This window comes from Chironomus tepperi, unplaced genomic scaffold (genome assembly GCF_022539635.2).
Source record: "Chironomus tepperi strain 1889 unplaced genomic scaffold, CSIRO-AGI_Ctep_v1 contig_184, whole genome shotgun sequence".
Lineage (NCBI taxonomy): Eukaryota > Metazoa > Arthropoda > Insecta > Diptera > Chironomidae > Chironomus > Chironomus tepperi.
The window spans coordinates 242,678-270,645 of NW_027226306.1; the positions used below are offsets into that span (position 1 = coordinate 242,678).

The window sequence follows — 27,968 nt, forward strand, 5'->3', positions numbered from 1 at the left end:
CAGTAACTGAGGAAGTTAGTTCAAAAATCAAGCCTTTAAGTATACAAATAGTCAATAAATTAGTTAATGTCTAATACTATTGATAAGATAAAGGAATTAGTTGACAGATTAGATATTGTAAAATGCAGTAACTGCGTGGTATCTTAAATGATAAACGCTATCAAATGATGTGATGCAGAACGTGTAATGCACGAGGTACGAAATAGGAAGAGTGTATTAAAAATAATCACAAAACTTTATTTTTGATTTTCCGGCAATAAATTTCATTTTATTCGATAAGGAACTGCTACATATAAAAGCCTTAATTTCTGTGTGGTATTTGGATAGGCTCAATTGACCAGGATGCCCGACTACGTCTAAAAATATAAAAGTTTTTAATAAAATTATTTTGGACTTTTGGACCTAAAAATTCCTTACTGAGATCTTAATCCTATGAAATTGACTACAAATCGATCCTCCATCGTATAAGCTATGAACGGAAACTCCTCATCATCCTCAAACACCAACACGACATTTTTAGCCCAAATTATTCTAAAGCTGTTCCAAGCACCAGGTCTGAATACTCCTTGACTCGGCACAATAGCAACTTGAGTTACTTGACTTCTAGTAATCCTCACTGTCTGATTACTAATTGCTATTTCCACCATTGGATTCCATGCAACGTCAAATGACGTTAATGATATCGTCACTTCCTCGTCGGAATTAACTTCAACATGCATTCCAGGCATAAATCCACGAATAAAGTTATAATTGCTACCAGCTTCTGTTGTTCTTTCTATGATAAGATAACACAAAAAAATGAAGTCAATTTATTATGTCAACAGTTTGGCACTTGAGATCATTTTTTGGTTTATTTTGGAAAGGCTTCTTTTATCAATACAAGTATTTTATCAATTAAGAATCTGAGACAATGCTTTAAAATTAATTAATTATTGATGAGATTTTTTTAGGGGGGATATTTAGGGATTTAAGGTTCAATACCCACGATTACTTGCTAAATGATGTTGTACGTCATAATGGGGAATAAGGCAGGGGTGTAATTAGGGGTTTTTGAGGGGGTTAGTGGTGAATTTTGGAATTTTTAATGGAAGGATAGCCAAAAAGGAGAGGGAGGGGAAGGTAAGGGGTCATATTGGATCTTTTTCCCTTCAAGCATCTCCTATCCCCCCTGAATACGCTCCTGATCATCAGTAAATGAACTCTTGGATCAAATACGTTACCTACGGATCAAATAGGTAGTCAACGGATCACATTCGTAACTCAAGGATCAAATACGTAGCCCACGGATCAAATACGTAATTCAGAAAGTCATTTAAGCCCGATCGACGCAAATGAAGAAGACTCCACCACGGAGCGTTTAAGGCTAATACCGCATTATGGTATCTTTTACTAATACCACTTGAAAGCCGCCTCCATTTGGAGGCAAAATTGCGAATGAAGGCCTTAAGAGCTCTGAAACGGAGCCTTTATCATTTGTGTCACTCGGATAAGCCTATTACTTACCTATCACAAACTCAGAATTCCTTATACATCTCTCAAATTCCCTTATAATCTTGTCACGATTATTAGCAAAATTCAGGAACCATCCACTTGCACAGATGTTTCCATCAAAGTAAAAATAGATCAATCTTCTAGTTTCCCGTAGAAAATTCTCATCCACAGAATTGATAAGATTGTCATCTACGTCCAAAAACTCTAATCTATCCAATGACCCAAATGAGCTTCGATGGATGGTTCTTAATCTGTTGCCCCATAGTCCTAGTCTAGTTAATGATGGCAGCTGTGAGAATACACCGACAGGAACTGTTGTAAGTTGATTAAAATCCAAGTAAATGTCATTTAAGGCTGGTTTATCGTCGAACCATCGGGAATGAAGCCTGGTCAGTTGATTATATTCAAGACCTAATGTCCGTAAGTTTGTAAGATTCGTAAAAGCATTTGGTGATATTTCTCTGATTCTATTGACTCCAAAGTCGATATTCGTAAGTCCTGGCGAGTTGATGAAAGCATTTGATGGAATTGTGGACAGCTGATTGCTATAAATTGATAGATAATGAAGATTTGTCATATTATGGAACCACAAAGGATTTAATGTTGGAATTCCACAATTATTCATGCTTAATCTAGTGAGCAGATGTAAATTTTTGAATGTTTCTGCTGGAATTGTTTGATTTAGTGGATTTTGACTCAAATCTAGATTTTGTAGATTAGATAGATTCTCAAACCATGCTGGATGTAAGGCTGTTAAATTTGCTCTTCTAAGATAAAGAATCCGAAGTTTCCATACATTTCTGAACAGACCTGCTGGTAGATTCTTAATTGGATTCACTGCCATGTTGATATTTTCAAGCTCAAATTGATTTTCTAGGAAGTTCTCAGGCAGCGTTTCCAATAAATTTTTCTCAATATTCAAGTAATTCAATCTACTGTTAAGACTGAGTAAATTTTCCGGAAGTTCCGAAATCATATTTTCATACAATCTCAGCCAATTTAAGCTTCTACATCCTCTAAATGAATTTTCACTAACTTCCGCTATGTTTAGTGACGACAAGTCAATGATGTGTGTGCTTGGGAACTGCGTACATAAAATTTGAGGAACATTCCTAGTCACTGAATTAGCTCTTTTAATGATGGATGTGACACGATTGTCATCATATCCAGGAAGATGATTTCCTTCAATTTGTGTAAAATTATCATATCCATTTGGATTATTCACATGCAGGTAGCACACGTACTGTTCACCTCTTAACTCATATTCACAACTTATTGACTGAGAATGTGAGGAACTAAAAGCAGCTAGCAACAAAATTAAAACTTTAAATTTCATCTTTACTGATTCAATGCAAGCGAATGACTGGAAACATTTAAGGAATTTTTGTGTCTTTTTGTACTCAGACTGCCTGACTGTCAATCTCGTCATGATAAGATAAAATATAAATTTAATTTCAAGAATTAAGCTATTACTTTCCTAAAGACCATTATCATTGACTTGATATCAATGTGACTTGAGTCATACAATCTAAGTATTAAATTCAGCACTGTCATATGTTCATTTTTTGGTCGATGACATACATTTTTATTTCTATTTTTAAAGGAAATTTAAAGTATTTATGACTAGATATTTCATTTAATTTCCTTGAGGAAGTACAATCGGTTCAATCATCCACGATGCCTGACTTTGCCTTAAAATAGGAAGAACAAATTATAATCCAGACCGAATTATCACATTCCAAAATACTCACTCTGATCTTAATCCATAGAAATGAACAGGGAAGAAGAACTGCATAGTTGCAGCCATAAATGGAAACTCTTCATCACCCTCAAACACCATAACAACATTTCTCATCCATGTAATTCTAAATCTACTCCATTGACCTGGTGCAAGCATAAAACTTGACGGTACAGCTGCAATTTCTGTGGCTTGATTCATAATAATTCTTGATACACCGTTGCTGATGACAACCTCAAGCATTGGATTCCATACTATGTTAAATGATGTCAATGCAATCCTTATGTCTGAGTTTGAGGATGCCATGAAATGCATACCGGGAGTTACTCCGGTGAAGAAGTTGTAGTTGCTGCCGGGTTGAGTTGTTGATTCTGGAGAAAGGGAAATTTTGAGGGAAAGTTAAAGTATGGTCGTAATTCCGAGCGACACAAGTGAACGCTAAAGCAACAAAAGGAAGTCACCTCCATTTGGGGTTCATATGTTCATATCGCTTGGGGTTTCTATGTCTTTTGGAGATTTAATCGAGTGTTTTAGGATGGATTAAACAATTCTTAATAAGTATGCTGGTCCTGAACAGTTCAAGTTGATTAATTGATCCTAAATCCGGTACCAGATCAACATGACCATATATGCTGCCGGATCTAAACCATATTAGCACTAGATCAGTGTCATCCCAGTCTGGAGCCGGATTTTTGAAAAATTATTCATTTTGTGCCATTCAAGGATGCTTTCCTGTTCCTTATAAAAGACATAAAAAACACCAACAATCACGTCTATAACAATTTACACCACTTTGTACTGCCATACTTCACAATTATCAAAATAATATTTTTATATAAATAAACCTTCCTTATCACAGTCACTGCAAACCCCATTGCACAATCAACAAAATAAAAAAATTTCCACTCGTACTCACCGATAACAAATCTAAAATTATTCGTGCATCTTTCAAGAGCACTAATAACTTCAGGTCTTCGATTTGTGAAATTTGAGAATGTTACACTAGCACATACATTATCGGTAAGTTGTAAATAGTATAATCTTGTTGGTTCCGTCAGTAATCTTTCATCAAATGAGTTAATGTTGTTGTCATCAAAGTCAAGATACCAAATGCGTTCTAAGGATCCAAAAGCATTGCGATTGATTGTCCTCAAGTTATTACTCAGCATATTAAGATCTACAAGGTTGTTTAATTGACCAAGAATGCCTGGTGGAAGGATGTCAATTTGATTATAATCCAAATAAAGAATTTCCAAATTTGGTTTATCCTGGAACCATTGTGGATGTAAACTTGATATTCTGTTGGCTTCAAAGCTCAAAATATTTAAGTGATTAAGGTTGTCGAGAGCATCAGCAGCTACGTGGGATATCTGATTAGATCCTAAATCAAGGACCAAAAGTTGAGCTAAAGATACGAAAGCTCCTTGTGGAACTGATGTCAATTGATTGCTGTACATGAATAAAATTTCAAGATTTATCATATTTTGGAACCAGGCTGGATTAATTTCACGGATGTTGTTTCTTTCCAAATGGAGTTCCTTTAAGCTGAATAAATTTCGGAATGCATTTCCAGGAATTGGCTGAGTAAATGGATTAAATCCTAAATTTAAGTACTGTAAAGCGAAGTGATTGGCAAAAAGGTTTTCAGGCACTGCTGTTAATTGATTGAACTGTAAATCAAGGTGCTCTAAATGTCTGTTCAAGTTAAATGAATTTTCAGACATTCTTGAAATTCTGTTGTTATAAAGTGACACCCAGTTCAAGTTCCTGCATCGTCTGAATGCATTTTCATCAACACTTTCAATTCCAAGGAATGACAAGTCCAAGTAAGTTACATGAGGGAATTGATCACATAAAACATCAGGAATATTAGCAGATCGTGACTCAGTAGTCCTTATAATTGCTGTCACAAAGACATTATTAAGTCCAGGGAAGTGAAATCCACCAATTTGTGTAAAATTATTCAATCCATTTGGATTATCAATCCTTAAATTACACACATAATGTTGAGTATGTTCAAGTTCTAAAATACTATAATCACAACTAATTGACTGCGATAGAGTTGTGCCAAAAATAGCAAGTAGCACAATAAACACTTTCATTTCCACCTTAACCGAATTAAAATTCACAGTGAACTGAAGAATTGTAAGAATATTGTGTGCCTTTAAGTACAGAATTGTTAATTGCTATAAATTAGGTTTTGATTCAAATCTTCTAAGCGATAAGATAAGAAGGAAGAAGAAAGTATTGGGAAAATCCATACCCCCTTTTTTATTATAAAAATGATAACAAGCAGATTACTGTAATGACGTAGGACATAAGCAATACTAACATGTATACAGTTTGAAGGAATGATTTGTAAAAAAATACTCATGATTTTGAAAAATTTTATTTGCTGCTGTATTGATTAACAAGATATTTCTATTGTATTACCGAGTGCGCACGTTCCCACTTGACTTGATGTATGCCAAGACAACAAGATATGGTGATTTATGGTGTTAGAATTGAACTGATCTCCAGTCTCATAAGTCTAGATCTAGATTCAACTCGAATTTTGTATGGAAATCTCTATTAGACTCCATACAAAATTGTAGATAGCTTCATGTGCTGCATAAAATTAGTCAAATAAGACTCGGATACTTCCATATAAAATTAGCAAATAAATCGAAAATCTATCAAAAGAATATTAGTAAAATACAGTATCTTAAACTTAATATCAGGAACATGATTCCAAATCAGCTACCAATTTATGGCCAATCAACTGGATGAACTCTCCAAACTGCATGACTTTCACTGCAAAATATTGGAAAAATATCAAAATATTTAGCATCAAAAATTCTATAAACTCATCGGCACATATTGAAATGTTGCTACTACAGCGACGAAGTGGCAGTATACTTAAAGTCAAGTGGCAGCCACTTGGCAAAAACAACTAGATTTAACAAGTGACTGCAACTTGGCTTTAAGTATGCTGCCAATTCGTCGCCGTGGGGGCAACATTTCAAAATGTCCCGATCGGGTTGGATATTTAAACTTATTAATGCTGGAGATATTTCCAAAAATCTGAAGTGGATAGTCAGAATTCGAGGATAATCCTCTTTAGTGAAACAGGTCGAATATTCTAAACTTACGGTGATCTAATCCCATAGTACTGAATCGGGAATATATCCTGCAAATTATAACCCAAAAATGGGAAGTTCTGTCCCACTTCAGTCACTAAAATGAAGTCATTTGCCCATGTAACTCTCAATCCAGTCCATTGACCTGGTCTGATGATGTTGGGACTACGTGCAACAGAAACTTCTTGATCTTGATTCCTTATGATGGTTGAGACTGTGTTATTCCTGGTTCCGATGATGATTTCAACTGATGGATTCCAAAGTATGTTAAATGAAGTCAATGCAATGCGAATTTCTTGATCAGTATTGACACTAAGTTGAATGCCAGGACTTGGTGCAGCATAGAAGCTGTAAGGATCTCCTATTTCAGTTGAAGTTTCAACAATAAGATTGAAATTGCTAATGCATTTGTCAAATAACGGAAGGTATTGTGGTCCGAACATGTAAATTGATTGATTAATGCATATATTATTCCGCAGGTACAAGTAATAGAGATTGTACTGTTCCCTTAAAAACCGTTCATCAATAGCATTTATAAGATTGTTTTCAAATGTAAAGCTTGACAAGTTTCTAATATTTCCGAATGACTTTCTGCTGATAACTTTGACTTGATTAGAATTAAAGTTAATTATACGTAAATTCGCAATTGGCACGAAAACTCCAATTGGCAGTTCAGTGATTTGATTCCGAGATAAATATAACTCTGATAGCTGATTAAGGTTTTGGAACCATTGTGGATTAATATGTTGTATGTGATTCGAATCCATATAAAAGACCAAAAGGTTTGTCAATTTATCAAATAAATGTCCAGGAATGTTGGGTCCAGGAAGCATAGTGGCTCCCATATCAAGTTCTGCTAGATTCACTAAGCTGTCAAAACTTCCTTCAGGTATTGCTGACAATAAATTGCCTCGAATATACAAATAATTCAATTTTATGAGAGGTTTAAACAAATCAGGATGAATTACAGTCATTCCAATTCTGCCTATAAGCAATGCCTCCATTTTTGTCATACCTTTAAATACTTCTGAACCTATGTTATCGCCAATTGGATTTGAACTAACATCAAGTCCCCATAGATTCTTCATATTATCGAAGATGTCATCAGGTAAGGCTGTTAAGTTATTATTCGAAATCACCAGTCCCCCCAAGTTAGCGAAATTTTCAAACCATTCAGGATTTAATGTATTAATATTAAGTCCTTCCATAAGGAGAATATCCAAATTTACTAATCCTTTAAATAATCCACCAGGAATGGTTGTAAAGTTATTAAATGATATATTCAGTTCCAATAAATTCACTAAATTATCAAAGATATTTTCCGAAATATTAGTCATTCTATTGCCTTCTAAAATAAGGTACTTTAATTTTGTAGTATGTGCAAATGCCTGTTCATGGATATAATCAATTCTGTTTGACATTAACCAAAGAATCTCAAGATTTAAGCAGTTCCTTAGCGAATCCTCCAAAATTCTTTCAATTGAAATAAAATTTAAGTCAATTTCGTAAATATTTTCAAATTGACTGCACAGTATTTTGGGTATTATTGGAGATTCTAAACCATATTCTCGTTCAATAAGCATAACATCCGCATCCGTTCGACCCGGCAAGTGAGTTCCAGGAATGCTTGTAAAATTGTCAAATCCTTCAGGATCGAACAAGCTCAAATGACAAGAATAGACGTATCTTCCATCTCTATAATAATTATAGTAAGTGCAGGCTATTTGTTGTCCAAGTGATGATCCAACAATTAGGAACAGAATCACTAAATTTTTTATTCCCATCTTGTAACTGTAAATACTTCAAATCAACTGATTGTCAAACAAAATATTCAATGAATTTATACAAAAAAAGGACAACAACAACAATCTTTGCATGTGACTTTCTTCCTATGAAGTACTTGTAAATTGGGGATTATTAGTCACGGGTGTTCGAATGATAAGAAAGTGGTCACATGTGATCAGAGTTCGCAAATAAACAGCAACTATGCACTTTTAAAATAATTATCAAATTGATTTATTAAGAAAATATATTTTAGCAATTGAGCTTTAAACAGCACATTTTGATGATGCATGCTAATGAATTTAGGCACTTGCTGGCATGATTTCGGCTTCAACTGGTTGAATACTCCAGATTGCATCACTTTCACTAAAAGAAAAATTTGAAAAAATTATAAAATATGTAAATTAATCATGTATGAACTCGAAAGGCACATCCGAATAGAACAAGTCAGTTAATCGAACCAAAATCCATGCAAGAACCATGTCGCACCGTCTTGGTGTCGGATTCAGTTGAAATAAGAATAACGCAGTCTAGCCCGGTTTTGGATCGATTAACAGCTTTATTGTATTGAGAACTCAGCGTATAAAAGCCAAAATACAGTGTCTTGAGCCTTGATTGAGTCGCAGCTCTCTTTTCTACGTCTTATGCTTTTCAAGAAAATTTCAGAGCTCGAATTCGACTCCAAATTATATATTATGTAGAGTCTACTTGAGTCAACTTTTTCATTCAAAATTCGATTCGACTTCGAGCTCTGTACAACATCTTACATTGATCTCAGCCCATAGAATCCAACTGGATAGATGCATTCCATATTATAAGCCAAAAATGGATAACTCTGTCCCTCTCTAGTCACCAAAACAACATGATTAGACCATGTGATCCTCAATCCAGTCCATTGACCAGGTCTGATAATGTTGGGACTATGAGCAACAACAACTTGTGTGTCCTGATTCCTAATAATTGTTGACAAAGTATTGTTGTTGGATCCGATGACAATTTCAATAACTGGATTCCAAATGAAGTCAAATGATGTCAATGATATGCGAATTTCAGAGTTTGTGTTGACACGAAGTTGAATTCCAGGACTTGGTGCTTCAGAGAATCTGTAGGGCTGTCCAGCGGAAGTTGTTGTTTCTAAAAATGAAATGAATTTGAGTATGATCTTCTACATTATAATATAATTTGTCCCAAGGTTGACCAAAGTTCAAGAATTAGTTCCATTAATTTTAATTCCATCAAATTTAAACCACCCCAAAATCAAATAAACTTAATTGCTCCTTAATCGTCGGTAGATTAAATAAAGCCATTCGGCAAATTGATAGCTTTCCATGTCTTATCAACTTAATTGACTTCCTTGCTTATTTTGGAACCGAAAAACATTCAATTACTCACCAGTAATCCATCTAAAGTTGTTTGTGCAAACTGCAAGTCTTGGCATGAATGTCTCCCTGTTAGCTCCAAATGAGTAGAATCTTTCACCGGTACACAAATTTCCAAATAAGAACAAAAATTCCAATGGCGATGCTTCTCTTAAGAATCGTTCATCGATCGCATTGATGACATTTTGTTCAAAATCAGCATAAGTCAAGTTTCCAATAAATCCAAAAGCTTCACGACTTATTGTTTTTATGTTATTTGCCCACAAGTCAATTTCACGAAGTGATGTAATTGATGTAAAAGTTCCTGCTGGAATGTCGTTGATCTGATTGAAATTAAAATCAAGGACCGACACGTCCGGAATGTTTTGGAACCATCGTGGATTGATTGTTTGAATCAGATTATAGTCAGCAATAAGGACCATAAGGTTTGGCATATTGTCGAATATATTAGCAGGAATTGCAGAGTCAGGAAGATGGTTCTTGCCGATGTCAAGGACTAAAAGATTTGTCAAGTGATCAAAGCTTCCTTCAGGAATTGAAATGAATAAATTTTCCTGGATGTACAGCTGCTCTAAATTTTCAAGTGTTGCAAACCAGGAAGTGTTAATTTGAGTGATTCTAATTCCAACCATGAACAGTTGTGTAAGATTTCTCAATTCCCGGAATATTCCAGCTGGCAAATGATCACCAACTGGATTTCTGCTGATTTCTAGTGATCGTAGATTCCTGTTATTGACGAATGTGGCTTCAGGGAAGGATGTGATGTTGTTGCCATAAAGTGTTAAGGTTTGCAGATTAGTTAGATTGCCAAACCACTCAGGAACAACAGCACTAAGTCTGGTTGACATCAAATTAAGAACCCTCAAATTAACAAGTCTACTAAAAAGTACACTAGGTATTAATAGCTGATTTAAGGACAAATTAAGTTCCTCTAAGTTCACTAAGCTATTGAACACATTTCCAGGAAGATTCACAAGTCGATTAACGCTAAGATCAAGGAACACCAATCTTGTCATATTGTTAAATGCATTTTCGTGAATTGTTTCAATTTCATTGCCAGTCAGCCAAGCAATTTCCACATTACGACAGGCTGCAAAGTTATTCTCACTAAGAGTCACAATTCCTTTCCTTTCAAAATCAATATGCCGTAGATTTGGAAACTGTGAGCATGTAATTCTCGGAAAAATGACAGTCCTTGATACAGGCATAGCATAAAGTAAAGTCACATCTGCATTAGTCCTGCCTGGCAAGTGTGTTCCATTAATTGATGTAAATCCATCAAATCCAGATGGATTTTGAATATCCAAATAGCATGCATAATGGTTCACACCATCCCTAATGGACTCTCTATAGTCACATGATATTGACTGTCCTAATGATGATCCAAACAGCAGTGACAACAGCACTAAAATTTTCATTTTCATCCTTACACTTTGAAATGACACAAATGACTGAGGAAATGATATTAATTAATAAGTACATTTATAGCATAAATGAGACAATAACATGTCATAAGCTCGTGATAAGACCGATCTTCAAAATATTTTACAGCCTTACATAATGGGAAGAGACACAAGCAAAGAAAAATACTAATTGAAGTGGGTAATCCAGCATAATCTAATCAGTAGATTAATAGACAGGTCGGGATTCCAATGAAATAGACAACATGCTCATTAGTGACATAAGGATGCTCAGTAACCATCCAGGTTCTTAATTCAAACTTCTTATCTTCACAACAAAATTAAACCTTTTTTATTATTTTGATACCAGTTTCTTCTAGTCTTTATCAGTAGATTAGTGTTAATATTATATTAAGGGGAAATGACTTAAAAACAAAAACAATTCAATTAAGCTGCTGTTGGCATGATGTCAGCTTCAACTGGTTGAATGCTCCAGACTGCACGACTTTCACTAAAAGTATCAAAATATGTCAGTTCCAACTATTCTATTAAATTGTGCTTAGCATACAATCATATGCTCAATGAGCATCTTATGGTACCTAGTGGCCATAATAAGCAGATGCTGGTATGTTAAGGTATAATTTTCTACTTACGGTGATCTAAGTCCATAGAATCTGATTGGATATATGTCCTGCAAATTGTAAGCCAAAAATGGGAAGTTCTGTGCTTCTCTTGTCACCAAAATAACATCATTTGCCCATGTAACTCTAAATCCAGTCCATTGACCTGGTCTGATGATGTTTGGACTACGTGCAACAGCAACTTCCTCATCTTGATTCCTGATAATTGTGGACACTGTGTTGTTTCTAGCACCGATGATGATTTCAACTGATGGATTCCATAAGAAATTTAATGGAGTCAATGCGATGCGGATTTCATCCTCAGTATTGACACGAATTTGAATGCCAGGGCTTGGTGCTGTATAAAATCTATAAGCTTGTCCTCGTTCAGTGGCAGTTTCTATCATAAATTAGGAAAAAGTAGGATAAGATTAAATTATTTATTATGGGAAACTTTCAAATATATCTTGAGACATTTTTAAGGGTACTTCATGCTTTATCAGACTATTACGCAATATGTTTTTCACTTTAAATTAGATTATGATGAAAATGGTCACTAACTTACCGACAATAAATTCAAAATTACGAGTACATATTGCCATTCTTGGCATAAATTGTTCACGATTCATTCCAAAATTAAAGAACCAGTCACTGGCACACAAGTTATTCCAGAAGAAAAGATTAGTCAATGGCCATGCTTCAAGCAAGAATCTTTCGTCCACAGCATTAATGACATTTCCATCAAAGTCCATATAAGCTAAACTTCCAAGATTCCCGAATGCATTACGATTGACTGTCTTAATGTTGTTGCCCCACAAGTCAATCTCAACAATTGCTCTAAATGCTGCGAATAATCCTTCCGGAAGCTCAATAATTTGATTGAAATTAAAGTTGGCAACGATAAGTTCTGTCATTCTCTCGAACCATTGAGGATTTGGGTTTTGTAGTAAGTTATAGTCACAAATAAAGTAAATTAAATTTGGCATATTTTGGAATAAATTTCCAGGAATTGCTGATTCTGTGAGACGATTATCGCCGATATCAATTGCTAAAAGACTTGTCAATCTGTCAAATGTTCCTTCTGGGATTGAAATGAACAAGTTTGAGTAGATGAACAGGAATTCTAAGTTGGATATTCCATCGAACCAGTCAGGATTGATTTCTGTAATTCTGATATTTGCCATGTAAAGTGACACAAGGTTTGTTAAGTCTCTGAATATGTTTGCTGGCAAATTGTTTCCAATTGGATTTCTGCTGATTTCAAGAGCTTGAAGGTTTCTCAAAAATGAGAATGCATTATTAGGCAGGGATGTGATGTTATTTCCATAAATTGACAGCACTTCCAAATTTGATAAAGGAACAAACCAATCTTGATTTAGTTCGTTAATTCCGCAGGAAATAAGCAGCAAAAGTCTTAAAGTTGGTATTGGTCTGAATAATCCACCGGGAATTACAGTAAATTGATTATTTGACAGTTCCAGTTCTTCTAAGCTTGTTAAGCCATTAAACACATTTTCTGGCAAGGTTCTAAGTTCATTGTTGTCCAAATCAAGGTAATTAAGTCTTGAATTATTGGCAAATGCTCGTTCATGAATCTCCTCAATCTCATTGTACCAAAATCTAAGCCATTCCACATTTCTGCATCCACTAAGTGTATTTTCACCAATCGTGACTACATCCATAAAGGAAAAGTCAATATACACTGAATTTGGGAACTGTGAGCACAAGATTCTTGGAAAATTGATTGTTCTTGAACCAGACACAATAAATATTCCAGTTACATCTGCATTTGTTCGTCCTGCCAAATGAGTTCCATTAATTCCCGTAAAATCATCAAGTCCAGCTGGATTTTGAATTGCTAAATCACAAATGTAATGAATATCACCAAAAATGGTTGTGTTTCTGTAGGTACACTGGATTGATTGACCTAAAGTTGATCCAAAGAAAATTGACAGCAGCACCAATACTTTTAATTCCATCTTAATTGCTGAAAAATTCGCGACTAACTGAGAACAGAAGAAATTTTAAAGTACAATTTATAATTAATAATTCAGAAGTGAAATCAGAAATTAGACTTGGATAAGATAACGACTAATATGGGTATTAAAAATAGCTTGATAAATGTTGAGGTAGGGAAAGCATTTCCTCTTGAAAACAAAATTTGATGAAAGTCTGTCTAAATATTTAAGGATAGTGAAAATGCAGAATTGTTCCTGAATAGATTAATTTGATACTTTATAGAATTTTTAAAGATTGAAGTAATAACTACATAGAACTTAATGATACTTTAGCATTTAAACCGTTAACATATCTGTTGGCATAATGTCAGCTTCAACTGGTTGGATGGACCAAACAGCGCGGCTTTGTCTGGAAAAATAGTAAAAAAATAAATTAAATTAATGGACTTAATTAAATCCTTAACCCAAGCTATATAAAGCGGCGAACTGCATTTTTCAGCGTAAAAATGAGTCGAAATCCATCGTCATTGTGCTTTCAGAACAACATAACGTCTTACCGTTAATATGGTGAAACAGCGAGTGGTCAAGTGAACATGGAGTACTGTTTGGATAAGTCAAAGATGGGATTTTACCAAAACAGTCCAATGTTCTTGCTAAGACATCATTCCGTTGCCGTATCAACGATAAGACTCGATGTTACCTTGACGACACCATGGCATCCGATTTCAATCCATTTTTGCGGCAAAATTTGCAGTTTGGAAAATTATGCCACTTGAAATCAGTAACAAATTCAAAGCTTGACAATTCCCTCTTCTTTATATACCCTCCAATACCTAATCAACCCCCAAAATACACTTACGGTGAACTAATTCCATAGAATTGAACTGGGAAAATATCTTGTAAGTTGTAAGCCAAGAATGGATAATTCTGTCCTTCTCTGCTGACTAAAATAACATGATTAGCCCATGTGACTCTCAATCCTGTCCAGAAACCAGCTCTGATAATGTTGGGACTGTGAGCAACAACAACTTCAGTACCCTGATTTCTAACGATTGTTGAGACTGTGTTGTTTCTGGCACCGATGATAATTTCAACCGATGGTGTCCATAAGAAATTTACTGGAGTCAATGCGATGCGAACTTCTTCGTTAGTAGTGACACGGAATTGAATGCCAGGACTTGGTGCGATGTAGAATCTGTAAGGTGCTCCTAATTCGGTAGCGGTTTCTGTAATAATTGATGTAATTTAGGAAATGGCAGATAAGATTATTTTAGAAACTTGAGACACTTTTAAGTGCCTTATCTAACTATTTCAAAACATACTTGACATAGTCCACACTTACCGACAATAAACTCATAATTGCGTGTACATGTGGCAAATCTAGGCAAAAGTTGTTCCCGATTTGATCCAAAATCATAGAACCAGTCACTGGCACATAAGTTATTTCGGAAGTAAAAGTACGACAATGGAAAGACTTCAAGCAAGAATCTTTCATCAATAGCATTAATGTTATTTCCATCAAGATCCAAATATATTAATCCTCCAATATTTCCAAAGGCATTACGATGAATTGTCTTCAAATTGCTGTTCCACAAGTCAATTTCTAAAATTTCTCTAAATTGTGTAAAGACTCCTTCCTGAAGTTCATTAATGTGATTGAAATTAAAGTCAAGTACGACCAATTCTGTCAATGTTTGGAACCATTCTGGATTAATTGTTTGAATCAAGTTAAAGTCACAAATAAGCCACAACAAGTTTGGCATATTTCTGAATAAATTTCCAGGAATAGCTGATTCTGGCAAGTGATTGTCACCAATGTCAATAGCAAGAAGATTTGTAAGACTGTCAAAAGCACCTTCTGGAATTGATATGAATCGATTGGAGTAGATGAACAGAGTCTCTAAGTTTCCTAAAGGCTGGAACCAGGCAGGGTTGATTTCAGTAATTTCAATTCTTGCCATGTACAGGTCTTGAAGGTTTGTCAAGTCTCTGAATATATTTACTGGTAAATTGTCACCAATTGGATTTCTGCTGATTTCCAATGCACGAAGGTTGCTTAATCTGGAGAATGTATTTTCAGGCCAGACTGTAATATTATTTCCGTACACAGATAACACTTCCAGACTTCCGAGTGGAGCAAACCAATCTGGATTTAATGAGTTGATTCTAACTTGGATGAGATATAAAGCTCTAAGGCTGATTAGGGGATTGAATAATCCACTAGGAATTGAAATGAATGGATTGTTAGACAGTTCCAGTTCATCCAAATTTGCTAATCCCAAAAACACATTCTCAGGTAAAGTTGTAAGTTGATTTCTATCAAGATCCAAGTAACTAAGTCTTGTGTTACTGGCAAATGCTCGTTCATGAATCACCTCAATTTCATTGTACCATAATCTCAGCCATGCTAAATTTTGACATCCACTGAATGTATTTTCATTAATTTCCACAACATCCATTGCTGAATAGTTAATGTGCTCAAGATTTGGAAATTGTGAACAAATGATTCTTGGGAAATTGATGGTTCTTGATACAAATTCGAGGTACAATCCAGTGACATCAGCATTTGTTCTGCCTTCTAAATGAGTTCCACCAATTTCCGTGAAATCATCCAATCCAGTTGGATTTTGAATGTTTAAGGTACAAATGTAACGTGGCTGTCCAATAACTTGTGCCTCTGAATATGTACATGTCAAAGACTGTCCAAGTGTTGATCCAAAAAGCACTGAAAGGAGCACTAATAATTTTAGTTCCATCTTAATAGTTTAAAATTCCACGACTAACTGAAGATTGAATTTAGTTACAATTAAATTTATAGTTTGGTATGATTAAGCAATATTTAATACAGTAGTAAGTCATCGATTAGATAATTAGGAACTTATCTGAAGGAGGAAGAAGAATGATTATGAAAACAATTGATAAGAAATTTTGAAACTTTTTCCATTGCTTTTCCCAAATATTGCGGTTGTAAGCTAGCCCGAGTGGCACAAGTCGGGGAATCAATCTAAGATCTGACAACAGGTCGGCGTATCAATTTGGCATGATGCCGGTTCGAAGTCAAATTCAAGTTGCTCTGGGTTAGTTCGGGTTCTAGTCTAATTCGCGTTGCTTTGGCATATTGCCGGTTCTAAGACGAATCCATGAGAAGTTAACATGATGCTGATTAAAAATTGAACCTGGCATCAAGCCAGAGTCACGCCAACCTTATGCCAGCTTAGCTTTTTTTTATCGATCAACCGACTTCTGCTTTTCGGGGAGCTTATCAAGCTCGATTAGAAAATTTGATTTATTATTTCAAGAGTAATAACAGCAACTCTTGTTTTGACGGAGTCATTTACAATGTCAATGCCTATTAATACCAATTTATTAGATTACTAGACTATTGTTATGAGTAGTCAATAGACTTTTGTAACATTTCCAAGGTTTGTTATGTTTATAAGATAAGGTAGTGTCTGGAAAAATTGATTAAAATTTCCTCGAATTCATAAAAACAATCAACGAGTCTAATTCAAGCTCTGTGGATAATATAGACAGACAATGAGTATGCTCATATGGTTCTGTGATGGCATCATGTTGCCATGTGAGCATGCTCATAGCCTGTTCGAGTAAATTAGAGGTCAAGGGCTGTTCATTCATTGTATAACGCTCTTGGGGGTGTAGCACCCATATGTCATGAGTATCTTTCCTTTAGATTGGACTATGAGCAGTACAAAGTATATCAATGTATATTCTGTTCCAAGAAGCAAGCATCAAGCATTAGCTTGTATAAATCGACTTTTATAGTATTTAGAACGGTGTCCACTTTCCTTAAAGTAAGACACATAGTCACTCTATGTCAGTTACAGTAGCATCAGCCTATCCATCAGAGCCCATTCGATAAAAATGTTATGACATTTTTAGCAAAAGCCCTAACCTGCTGCTACAAAAAACTTCAGTTACATGAGTGAAAATGACAGTCAATAACTGACATAAATGATTGAAACATCCACAGATGGATAATTTGTATTGACATAAATGGAAGCCAACTAGTGCCATTTTTATCAGCTTCACAATTATTTTCTGAGAATTTCAACAGGATATGGACATAATTAAATACCAAGAAAGTCATAAATAAGCTGGTCTACAGCTACAACAATCAATATTTATTCAATCAAAAAAATTCATTAATTACCATCAAAATGAATTTGTCTTAAATTAAATCCACAAGCAGCACTGAGTATGAAGCCGACAATAACAAGAATGAGTAAATTTTATGTGACATAATCTGCATGAGATTCAATGAGTATCACATTGCTTATTGCAACAGAAATTGATGATAAATTAAACGTGAATTTTTAACATCCAAAAATTACTTCTTTTTCTTTGTGGCGTCGCGACGATGAACTTTTAAAGATGTTAACAAAATTATGCTGCTGCAGTGATTTTTGGGGTTGGTTGGGAAGTGATGTTTTGGGTTTTAGAGAGTACGGTGGACTGAAGACAGACCTGGAAGGCTCTCAGCGTTGAAAAAGCGATGCATTTTAAGTGTTGTTAGGCTGTCTTGTTGGCTGTAGCATGGAGTCAGATCTAGGTACAATCCAGCATAACTAACCATAACAAGCCATTCATATGTACATTTTTTGTCAAAAGCATCCAAAATCCCATTTACCAATAGACGCAACTGCCAAACAACCCAACTTACTGTTTTTTTTTTCTCAAAAAAATTATGAAAAACGGCAGTAAAAGTCACGGATGCAATAATTTATGTATATTCTCTCTCTTGTTATTTTTAGTTTTCATGAAATTCCTTCTCTTCCACTATTCATCGCAGTTTCAAATGCATTAAGCTGTAAGAAGAAGATTCTTTTACTTCTCTCACTCATACGATAATGTGAATACACAAAAAAAGATGACGAAGAAGAAGTTGCACAGATTCACATTAAAACTGGTTTTTTTTTGCATCATTTTAATTCCTTCTTTATGGTTCCAGAGATTCTCTTTTTGTTTGAGGTTCTTTTCTTTTCAAATGGACAGCATTTCATAATGTTTGTGGGGTCGAGGGGTGATAATTTTGTTTGACTGGAACTGGAACAGATGTTTAATGTGTCTTGATGTGATTGAGTCTGAAATGTTGAAGAATTGGATGGAAGTGCTTCAATTTTATCGATCGTAGAAAGCTTTTTATTGTTGAATTGTAAATTTAAGTGCTATAATCAACTCAAGTTTGAAGAACTAGACATCATCTGGACATTGACTTGCCATTAACAAGTTTTAATGTACGGACAATAGCAGAGCTCCAAGTCGACTCGAATTTTGATTAGAAAACGACTCAAATCGACTCGACTCCATACAAAGTCCAACTCGACTAAGACCTCTGGACAAAACTACTCGATTAAGCTCTTTCCAAGTGATATACCTCTCAATTTATCTCAAAACCAAGCTCATTAATTAAATTTCTAACAAATTTTATTTCATTTCTCTTTCCAGTTTGTACATAAAATATTCATTATCAAGTGAGAAAAAGAAGCCGTTTTGTTGACGTAGACTTAGACTGCTGCAATCGGAGGAGAGTTGAGAAGTAAGTGAATTCCGTATTACATGCAATAACCTACGCTTTTACACTATCTTCTATCATGCAATTCTGTTATTAAGACATAAGTTATTGAAATGTGTTTGAGTTTGAGCGTTCTTGAGAGCGGTTTATTGGCAGTTTAGGTATGGATTCAAAAGATCCATATCAGACAAATAGCATACTCTGAGTATACTCACTTTTGTAAGCATGCTCAATTGTATGAAATAAGCATAGCGTGTTCTTTGTATTTTAGGGGATATAGTTTCGAATAGAACCTGATTGGACAAAAATACTTTAGAACTAGTCATCAATTGGACATTAACTTACCATCAACTTGATACAACTTTTTTTTGTGTACTCAGGGTATAAGTAGCTTAATCAATCTAGAACCCGGCACCAGGCCAATTTTACTCTGCCATGGTGTCAGATTTAAATCGGAATCGGTCCAAAGACAGAATTATGCTGATTTTAATCTAGCCAGCTTCCAGTGTTATTCATGATTCAAACTAAGCCAGTTCTAAAGTACTTTGAATCTCACGATTTTGAAACTGATTTATCATTTCAGATCATTTTTTGATAGTAATAAGTAATTTTAATTAGTTCGAAAATTTGAGATGCACTGTCTTAATGCTAATAATAAGACAAATAGAGTTGAATTTCTCGAAGACAACGTCAAATTCTAATTTAAATACCATGTCGTTCGGATAGTGGTTTAACTAGAACCATGTGGCACCAACTTGTCAATTTTGTGGCAATTTTGTTACTTTTCTCTGGCGAGTCACCATTTTTGGACTGTTCTGAATAGTCAGAAGGCAAGACGACTTAATGGGAAATTTTGAAACTATGTCGATCAAGAATAGAGGCTCATTCACCTTTTTTCAAAGTTACTGATTATCCAAACAACCTCACAATTCCCATAAAAATTCTTTATCCGCCATCAAAACACAAAAAATCTTCAAACAACTATTAAAAAAAATCTCAAAACAAATTTCCCATAAAATTCTCTCAAACTCCTATAAAACCTCCATACCTTGTCGCTAAAATAACAAAAAACAACAGTAAACCCGTGTGTATCTGCATCTCAGTCTCTAAAATAAAAATGAACATAAAAAGCGCAATAAAGAATTTGCAAACGATCCAAAAAACACCCATATAAATAAAAAAAAAGTACATGTTGATGCTTGAAAAAAGCAGAGATACCGAGCAAAAAAATAAAGAGAATGAAAAACACAAAATAAAATATCAGCACTGCAACTCTCGACTGTATTTGGCGCTTGACTTGACTTCAAATATCAATATATATGTGCACAATTTTACAATTCAATATCTTTTTGGTGTCTTTGAACTTTTCAATTTATGCTGTAAATGCGACTTGCTGATCGTTTGAAAAAAAAAAACTGCAAATGGCTCAAGGTGATGTTGTCAGGTGTAAATTTATTGAATGAATTGGCATGTTTTATTGCTCTAGGTGCGTACTTTTACATTGATTAGATTATTGAAGGGAATTTGTGAGATGATTGTTGGGTTTAGTGACATAATTTGGATTTATTGAGGGATTTTGGAAGTGTTTTGAGGCTTTATTGGGTTGAGTTAAGCTTTATTGGATTGATTAATGCTTTAAAGATTTCAGAGAGGCAAATTAGGGTTGAATGGGAGTTTTTAGAGTCGATGAAAGCTATTTAAAGTTGACAATTACTCTTTAGGATCGAATAAGACTCATTAGGGTTGACTAAGGCTTTCTACAATCGAATGAAGTAAAATGATATTTTGGAGAGCTGACTCATTTAATTACGGAATCCAATATTACTATTTAAAGTCTATTGTGGTCCACTGGGGCTGTTAAAGGCTGTCTACAATCAAATGAGGCTCTCCAGTGTTTAATGAGGTTCGATTAAAGTCTCTACGGTCGAATATTACTTTTTTGAGCTAATCATGCTAAACTAGGCCACATTTAAGACATTTTTGAATTCAATGAACCTTATAGAAGACCAACAATCCTTTTTGAAATTGAATGAAGCTTTTGAAGATCGAAAAAGTCTCTTTTTGTTCTAATAAATGTCTTCAAAGTCAAAAGGGTTCAAGTTTTAGTACTAAATAATGCATTTAAAGATAGAATGTTGTGTTCTAAAAATAAATGAGGATCTATAGAATAAAATTAGGGTTGCAAGAAGGTTTATTTAATCGAGTGAGACTCTTTACATTCTCATAACTAGTAATGAAGCGGATCACGCTTCATGGAATATTCACACCATACATAGATCAGAAAACTGTTCAGAAAAGTAAGAATTAAAAAAACCACTTGAACAAAATAATAGATTCATCAATTAAATGTGATAAATAATGATTACTTACATAGTAACTAAAATAATTTAAATGAAGTATGCGTTCGAACTATTAATGTTCGAGCTTCGCTCGAACTATTTTTCTCCACACGGCAATATTTTTTGATATAAATGCAGTTTGTGCTGCTTGGGAAAATTTTCACGCCTTCACTCGCTTCGCTCCGTTCAGGGCGCAAAAATTTGTGAGCTTCGCTCAACCAAGTCCGAACTGCGTTCGAACTATTAATGTTCGAGCTTCGCTCGAACTATTTTTCTACTCACACTGTAGATTACAGTTTTTTCATAGATCACTATACGAGCCGGGATGAGCTTCGCTCGCCCGACTTGGGTAGATTACAGTACTAATATAGATCACTATACGAGCCGGGCTGAGCTTCGCTCGCCCGACTTGGGTAGATTACAGTACCAATATAGATCACTATACGAGCCGGGCTGAGCTTCGCTCGCCCGACTTGGGTAGATTACAGTACTAATATAGATCACTATACGAGCCGGGCTGAGCTTCGCTCGCCCGACTTGGGTAGATTACAGTACTAATATAGATCACTAAACGAGCCGGGATGAGCTTCGCTCGCCCGACTTGGGTAGATTACAGTACTAATATAGATCACTATACGAGCCGGGCTGAGCTTCGCTCGCCCGACTTGGGTAGATTACAGTACTAATATAGATCTATACGAGCCGGGCTGAACTGCAAACTGCATTTATTTCGAAAGATATCTCTAATTAATACATTTAATACAGAGTTGCAAAACAGGCACCTGTGACAGACAAAAACCAATTTGTATAGAATTTCTTACAAATCCATACACATTATCAAGAAATTGTATGGTTTTTGCCTGTCACAGGTGTCTGTTTTGCAACTCTGATTTAATATTTATATTAATGGCAAAGTATAAGGGTTCCAAAAGAAACAACTCAAAAAATTAAAAAAAAAAAAAAAAAACAGTAGGACTTGAACACATGACATGATGAAGATAAAATGTATTTACATTGCTACGATTGCATTACGCCAAAACGTAATGAATAATTATATTAATATTATGGATAAAACACATTTATAAATGCTTAATTTTTACTTAATTAAAATAAAGATAAGAAGAAATGTTAATAGTATGCGGCCGAGCGAAGCGAGGCCGCGATTTTTTTGACACGTGTTTTGGAATAATCGGCTATAATTTTGCAAAAAAATGACAGATTTTTGCATCGTGTGCCTCAGTGGAAGCATCTTATGGTTCCAAAAACAATACAGCTCTTGCCATAACCGATATCTATCAGATGCAAAAAACCCGAAGTCTTAATATTGAGTTTGAAACGAGTTATCGCACCGATTAACTTGCTAACTTGCTAACTTGCTAACTTGCTAACTTAATGACAGAAAGCGTTTTTTTGCGATTTCTCGGCACTGGAAGCACCAAATGAGATGCGGTTTTCACTGTTGGATTGGTATTCCCAGGCACAGACTTTTGGCTAGCAACTATATGGGGCAATTCCCCTAGGGTAATCCAGCAAATCAAAAAAAGTGGTTTCAGTGATAGACCAAAAACAATATATTCACCCAAATTGAAAATTTGGTGTGAATATGAAATTCTTTGGGGTCAGATTTGACTCTCTAAGCATAAATCGGTTTAAATAAAGCGTTTTGTTGTTAAATCAAACGTTCTAGAGTTAGATGAGGCAATATAGGCTCAAAGAGTCTATTTTAAACAATAATAAACGTAATAACACTCTGTTGAGTTAAATTATTATTATTTGTGTCAGATACTATCCATTACAAGTCAAAATATACAAAAGATACAACAATGTAATAGCCAAAACCTTTACGAAATCAAGAACACATCAGCCACAAACACCATTGATTAGATATATCTTCGATACTACAAATTCCATCATCATAATTGTACCATTGTTGATTATAATCACTGCTGATGAAAACAAGCCTATTTCATATGATAATTCAAATTGAACACAGCACAGTAGGAAAAGTGAGACACTAAGACTCTAAAGACTGAATAGTGAAAGAAAAGTAAGATTGAAAAGATAAATATCATGAACAAAAAATTTGATATGGAAGTGAAAGAAATATCGTAATAAAATAGGCAGGAAGTAAATGTGTGAGAAGTCAACAAAAATGTGTTAAAATTTTAAAATTTTAATTTTGTGATATTTGAGCAATAAATTTTCATAGAACCAGGAACAAAATTTGCATAGCTAAGATTAATTTAGCTAATTAAATCATTCACGGTGGTTCTTAAATTGTCGGCTAATTTATTTAAGCTTTTAATCCTCATTCTTTGTCTAATTATGTCTCATTGTATGAATTAGACTTTGCTGTTTGTGATTTATGTTATCATCAAGTTGGATGTGGATTTTAACAATTTACGCGAATTTTTGAGGAAGTAAATCAAATCAAAATTGAATTTAAAGATTGTGGCTAATAAAGTTATGGTTCAGAGTGTCAGACTTTGAATTACTAATTTGTAGGGTTCGTCCAAAAATACACGTCTGCAGACAAGATTTTGCAGAACTGCAGTCTTGGCCAAATTATAAGGTACAGCCCCAAACTGCAGACCTATTCATTTAAAATGTAGGCAATTTAGACCTGCAGATCTTGACCGAACACTGCTAATTTGACCACAAATTCTAGTTTTGATGAATTTTGAACCCGAGCAATACTGAACTGTAAGAAGGCTCGAGCCATGGATTCCTTGAAGTAGGATCTGTCATGAAACCCTAGAGTCTCTGTCATGGGTACTATGTATCAATACCAAAAGAAAGCCGCTTCAGTAGAGATTCCATATTAAAACCCAATGAAGGATTAACGGACCTCTTAAGGTTCCATTGCCAATCCTTTTGATTTGAGTCATTCGAAGGTGCCTCTTAAAAACCAACAGAAATCAGCCGTCGCAGAAAGCAGTCAATTCACCTTTGTGTCTTGTCATCGATACGGCGCCTCTAGCAAATTCATTGTGCTTCTCGGCAAAAATTCTACTATTTGCATAAAAAACCTTTAGCAATTCAAATCTATTGAGATCCAGAGCTGCGCTAGGTTGAATCGTAGCTAATTATTGTTTGACGAGTGAGGGCGCGCCAGACCACCGCACTCACTATTTGCAGATATTTAGCTAATTCGAAAGCTTTAAGAACTGCAAATCACTAAACTAAAAACCATCAATTTTCCCCCGTGATTCATACAAAACTTTCTTCCTAACTATAATTCCCAAATACCGACCATTGCTAATTGTTTTAAAGAAAAAAAATGCTATAAAATTCCACTGTGGGTTCAAGTTCGTGATGGAAATCGGATTGAATGATTGATGGAAATCGTGAATTTTTATAAGATGAACTTTATGTGCATATACGGATTTATTATGGAAGTTACGATTAAAGCATAAAGTTTTAACCTTTTAGAAATCGTTTGATTCATGAACTTGGGAGTGCATAATTTAATATTCATAAATTTATTAAGAAATATTAGGCATAAATATTCATAAAATAATAGGAAGTTTGAAAATATACGACAATTAATTCAAAACTGCACGCATGTGCCCTACAATACGACTTATAACAGCTTTTATTGTGATTTTATTCAACAGATTTAAATGGCAGATTAAAATCAATTCTAATTTTATTCGGACCTTAACATTCAACCTTCACAACATAAGGCAATTTAAAGTGTTTGATATATTTTATATGGGGATCGTAGGCAAATGAGGTTTGGCAAATAATGAGAATTGTGAGCTTTGCAAAGTAGGAGACATTAAGATGTATTGGACAGGGGCGTATTCATGGTTAGGGAGTTTGACCTTCATAACACGACTTGACATCTTTAGTACTGTACTTCTTACTATGGATTGTTATACAAATTAAGATCCGCATCGAATAGCACAGAGTCTCGATAAACACAAGAAGTAGAGATGTTGAAAACTAGATATTTCAGTTGAGCATGAGTCTACAGTGGATCAATAGGAACCAATCATCATCATCATCATGAGTCGGCATTGATACTTAAGCATGAATTGGGGATGGAGCAAATTTGGCATAATTCTTAGCGTTGGATTCGTTACAAGCCATCTAGCCAAATTTGAAGAAATTAAGAGCAGTGTGGGACAATCTTTTATTTTTCGCGGCACCTTTAGGTGGTAAGGCTTTAATAAAACCGTTGTCCATCACTGATTCAGAATGTTTTCAGCCAAAGAACACTAATTTTCGTCTTTTTATCGATGTGTGCCGTTTGGGATATTGTTTGCTGAGGATATTAAGACACTCAAATTCAAATCGTATTGATTATCATTTACCCAGGTCCCGGGCTAACTCGACCCTTGCAAGAGGATGCAATTTATCGAATCAGAGTCATGAAGGCCTGGGACTGAATAATTTGTTGGGTTCGCCAAAATTAGATGCACATAGATGCAGAGATGCAAAAAACTGTAATTAACATTTCTATGCCGTGTGTCTTCTAGATTCACATATATTTAACATCTAGCTAGTAGACCAACTCTCAATTACTCACTAAACATTGGACATCACAGTCTAATGATCCATAATCTCTGTCTCTGTCTTATGAAACAATAATTGTCAAGATACAAAAAAAACAGTCAGTCATAATTTAAAGCAGAAAAAATTACAGCAAAAAATAAAATGTAATTAAAATTGTCACTAAATTGCAGCCTTGTGTCACTCATTAAATGCAACGAATTCAATAGAAAAATAATTATTATGAAATATGACAAGTCTTCGAACTTCCAGGTTATATTGTACTTTTTTTTTCTTCTTAAATAGCAAATCTCCATTCATTCCGTCTGTAGCGACAAAAGCATACCTTTTTATTGCATAATATTAAGTATAAATGACCGCAACAATTTCATTCCATTTTATTATGTGACAATTTTTTGTTTTTCATGCCTTTTTGTTCCTCGTAATTTAATTTCTATCCATCTGTCGCTCACTCAATTTTTAAAAGGTAATTAAATGGTCAGTGAGATAAAAGTATAATGAATATTTCAATAATCTTTGAAGACACTCGCAAATCATAAAAATGTCCGGAGATTATGCCGAACCTTTAATAACTCTATTGTTTTTTATTATTTTATGCTTCATGACCGCATGGACGTAAACGTTAAATTGAATATCATCTTTCATAAAACAATGGATTTGTTGTGTATGAGTCAGGCACTAACAAAAAGTGAAAGAAGAAAGCAAATAATTAAAGAAAAAAAAAAAAAAATCTCATCATTTATTTGTTAAAAGTATGGCACAATGGAAGTGGAAAAAATATAAATTATGCAATAATAAATAAGTCAAAAATAGTAAGGAAAAATGTATGGAAGTAAGAAAAAAGTTGCGAATAATTTATGGAAAAGAATTAATTGTTTGATATTGATATGTGGATTAAAGTGGTGTGAGCGCATTTAGTTCTTAGCTTTGTTTTTATTTTGGTTCCAATTTGAAGAGTTTTGCTGAACTTTAATGATTTTGCTTCAATTTTGATGTCTATTGCTTCAATTTTGAAGAATTTTGCTTCAATTTGAAAAGTTTTGCTGAATTTTGATGTTTTTTGCTTCAATTTTGATGTTTTTGCTTCAATTTTGATGTCCTTTGCTTCAATTTTGATGAGTTTTGCTTCAATTTTGATGTTTTTGCTTCAATTTTGATGTATTTTGCTTCAATTTTGATTTTTTCGCTACAATTTTGATGTTTTTTGCTTCAATGTTAATGCTTTAAGCTTTAATTGTTGTTTTTTGATCAAATTTGTCCCCTATTCCTTCACACATGTCCCATACAACATTAATTATTCTCACACTTTACAAATAACCCATCAATCCCATTTCCATCCATCAGAACAGCACAAAAAACTCTTTCTTTTCTCGACCTTCCACCTTAAACAAGACTAGACATGAATGATGCATCTGTTAGACAACCGGACAACATCATCCATTCATTACCTTCCTCTCTTCCATTCCGTTGCATTTCAAGTATAAAGCAGCAGTAAAATCTTCATATTATTCATAAATTCATTATTATTATTGAGAAAAGAATTAGTAAGCAAAAAAAGATCTCTGTCATGCACATCAAGCTTTATAATGATGAAGAATTTCAAAACAAAAAGTATGAGTAGCAATTGCTGCGTTGCTTCAAACAAGGGTCAAGTTTTTTTTATAATTGTTCTTTTATGCAATTGAGATCGAGTCATAATTAGCACAAAAGTGCATAAAACCGTTATTACATCAGACAGACAAGTTGAAGAATCGACAATGGCTGCATATGAGCTGATGATGATGATGATGTACGATTGAGAACTTCTGAGGAAATTTACATTGAATGAAGTTATTTATGGGAATGTGCCGCAAAAAAAAAAAAATTATGAAATGTAGGTCATCGATGCCACTGTCGCTTTGCGTGTAAAATTAGGTGAAACAAAATATTTTTTTTCCACTTCTTACTCCAATTCTTTAACATCGCGTGAGATTCCAAAGAACAGCAAGAAGACGGCAAATGAGTAAAAAATTGAAGAAGCGAATTTAATTTAATTTTCTGTTTTTTGCACCGAGCGACAATTTAACGCGGAATTTTACGCATTTACTCGGT

General features: G+C 34.5%; 3 protein-coding genes and 1 long non-coding RNA gene across 4 annotated transcripts in view; 1 reads left to right on the plus strand and 3 right to left on the minus strand.

The window, feature by feature from the left end:
* The window catches only part of LOC139089635 (uncharacterized), a 42,996-nt gene extending 23,948 nt beyond the window's left edge, over nucleotides 1–19,048 (plus strand). The window contains exon 3 of the long non-coding RNA XR_011544314.1: nucleotides 18,954–19,048. This is a non-coding gene — a long non-coding RNA (uncharacterized lncRNA). The remainder of the gene's footprint in view (nucleotides 1–18,953) is intronic.
* On the minus strand, nucleotides 217–8,327 carry LOC139089626 (uncharacterized). The gene is made up of 7 exons (XM_070639208.1): nucleotides 6,438–8,327; nucleotides 4,146–5,391; nucleotides 3,243–3,600; nucleotides 3,073–3,082; nucleotides 1,504–2,968; nucleotides 418–775; nucleotides 217–356 (listed from the first exon to the last, which is right to left on the minus strand). The coding sequence occupies exons 1-7, from the start codon at nucleotides 8,130–8,132 to the stop codon at nucleotides 302–304; spliced, it is 5,187 nt and encodes a 1,728-aa protein (XP_070495309.1). The 5' UTR covers nucleotides 8,133–8,327; the 3' UTR covers nucleotides 217–301.
* Nucleotides 8,338–13,541, minus strand: LOC139089627 (protein artichoke-like). Its single transcript, XM_070639209.1, has 6 exons — nucleotides 12,095–13,541; nucleotides 11,563–11,929; nucleotides 11,478–11,508; nucleotides 9,523–10,960; nucleotides 8,898–9,264; nucleotides 8,338–8,496 (listed from the first exon to the last, which is right to left on the minus strand). The coding sequence occupies exons 1-6, from the start codon at nucleotides 13,506–13,508 to the stop codon at nucleotides 8,433–8,435; spliced, it is 3,681 nt and encodes a 1,226-aa protein (XP_070495310.1). The 5' UTR covers nucleotides 13,509–13,541; the 3' UTR covers nucleotides 8,338–8,432.
* LOC139089628 (leucine-rich repeat-containing protein 15-like) lies at nucleotides 13,747–16,243 on the minus strand. The gene is made up of 3 exons (XM_070639210.1): nucleotides 14,830–16,243; nucleotides 14,347–14,713; nucleotides 13,747–13,896 (listed from the first exon to the last, which is right to left on the minus strand). Exons 1-3 carry the CDS (start codon nucleotides 16,241–16,243, stop codon nucleotides 13,824–13,826), a joined length of 1,854 nt encoding a protein of 617 aa, XP_070495311.1. The 3' UTR covers nucleotides 13,747–13,823.
* Nucleotides 19,049–27,968: the final 8,920 nt, after the last annotated feature.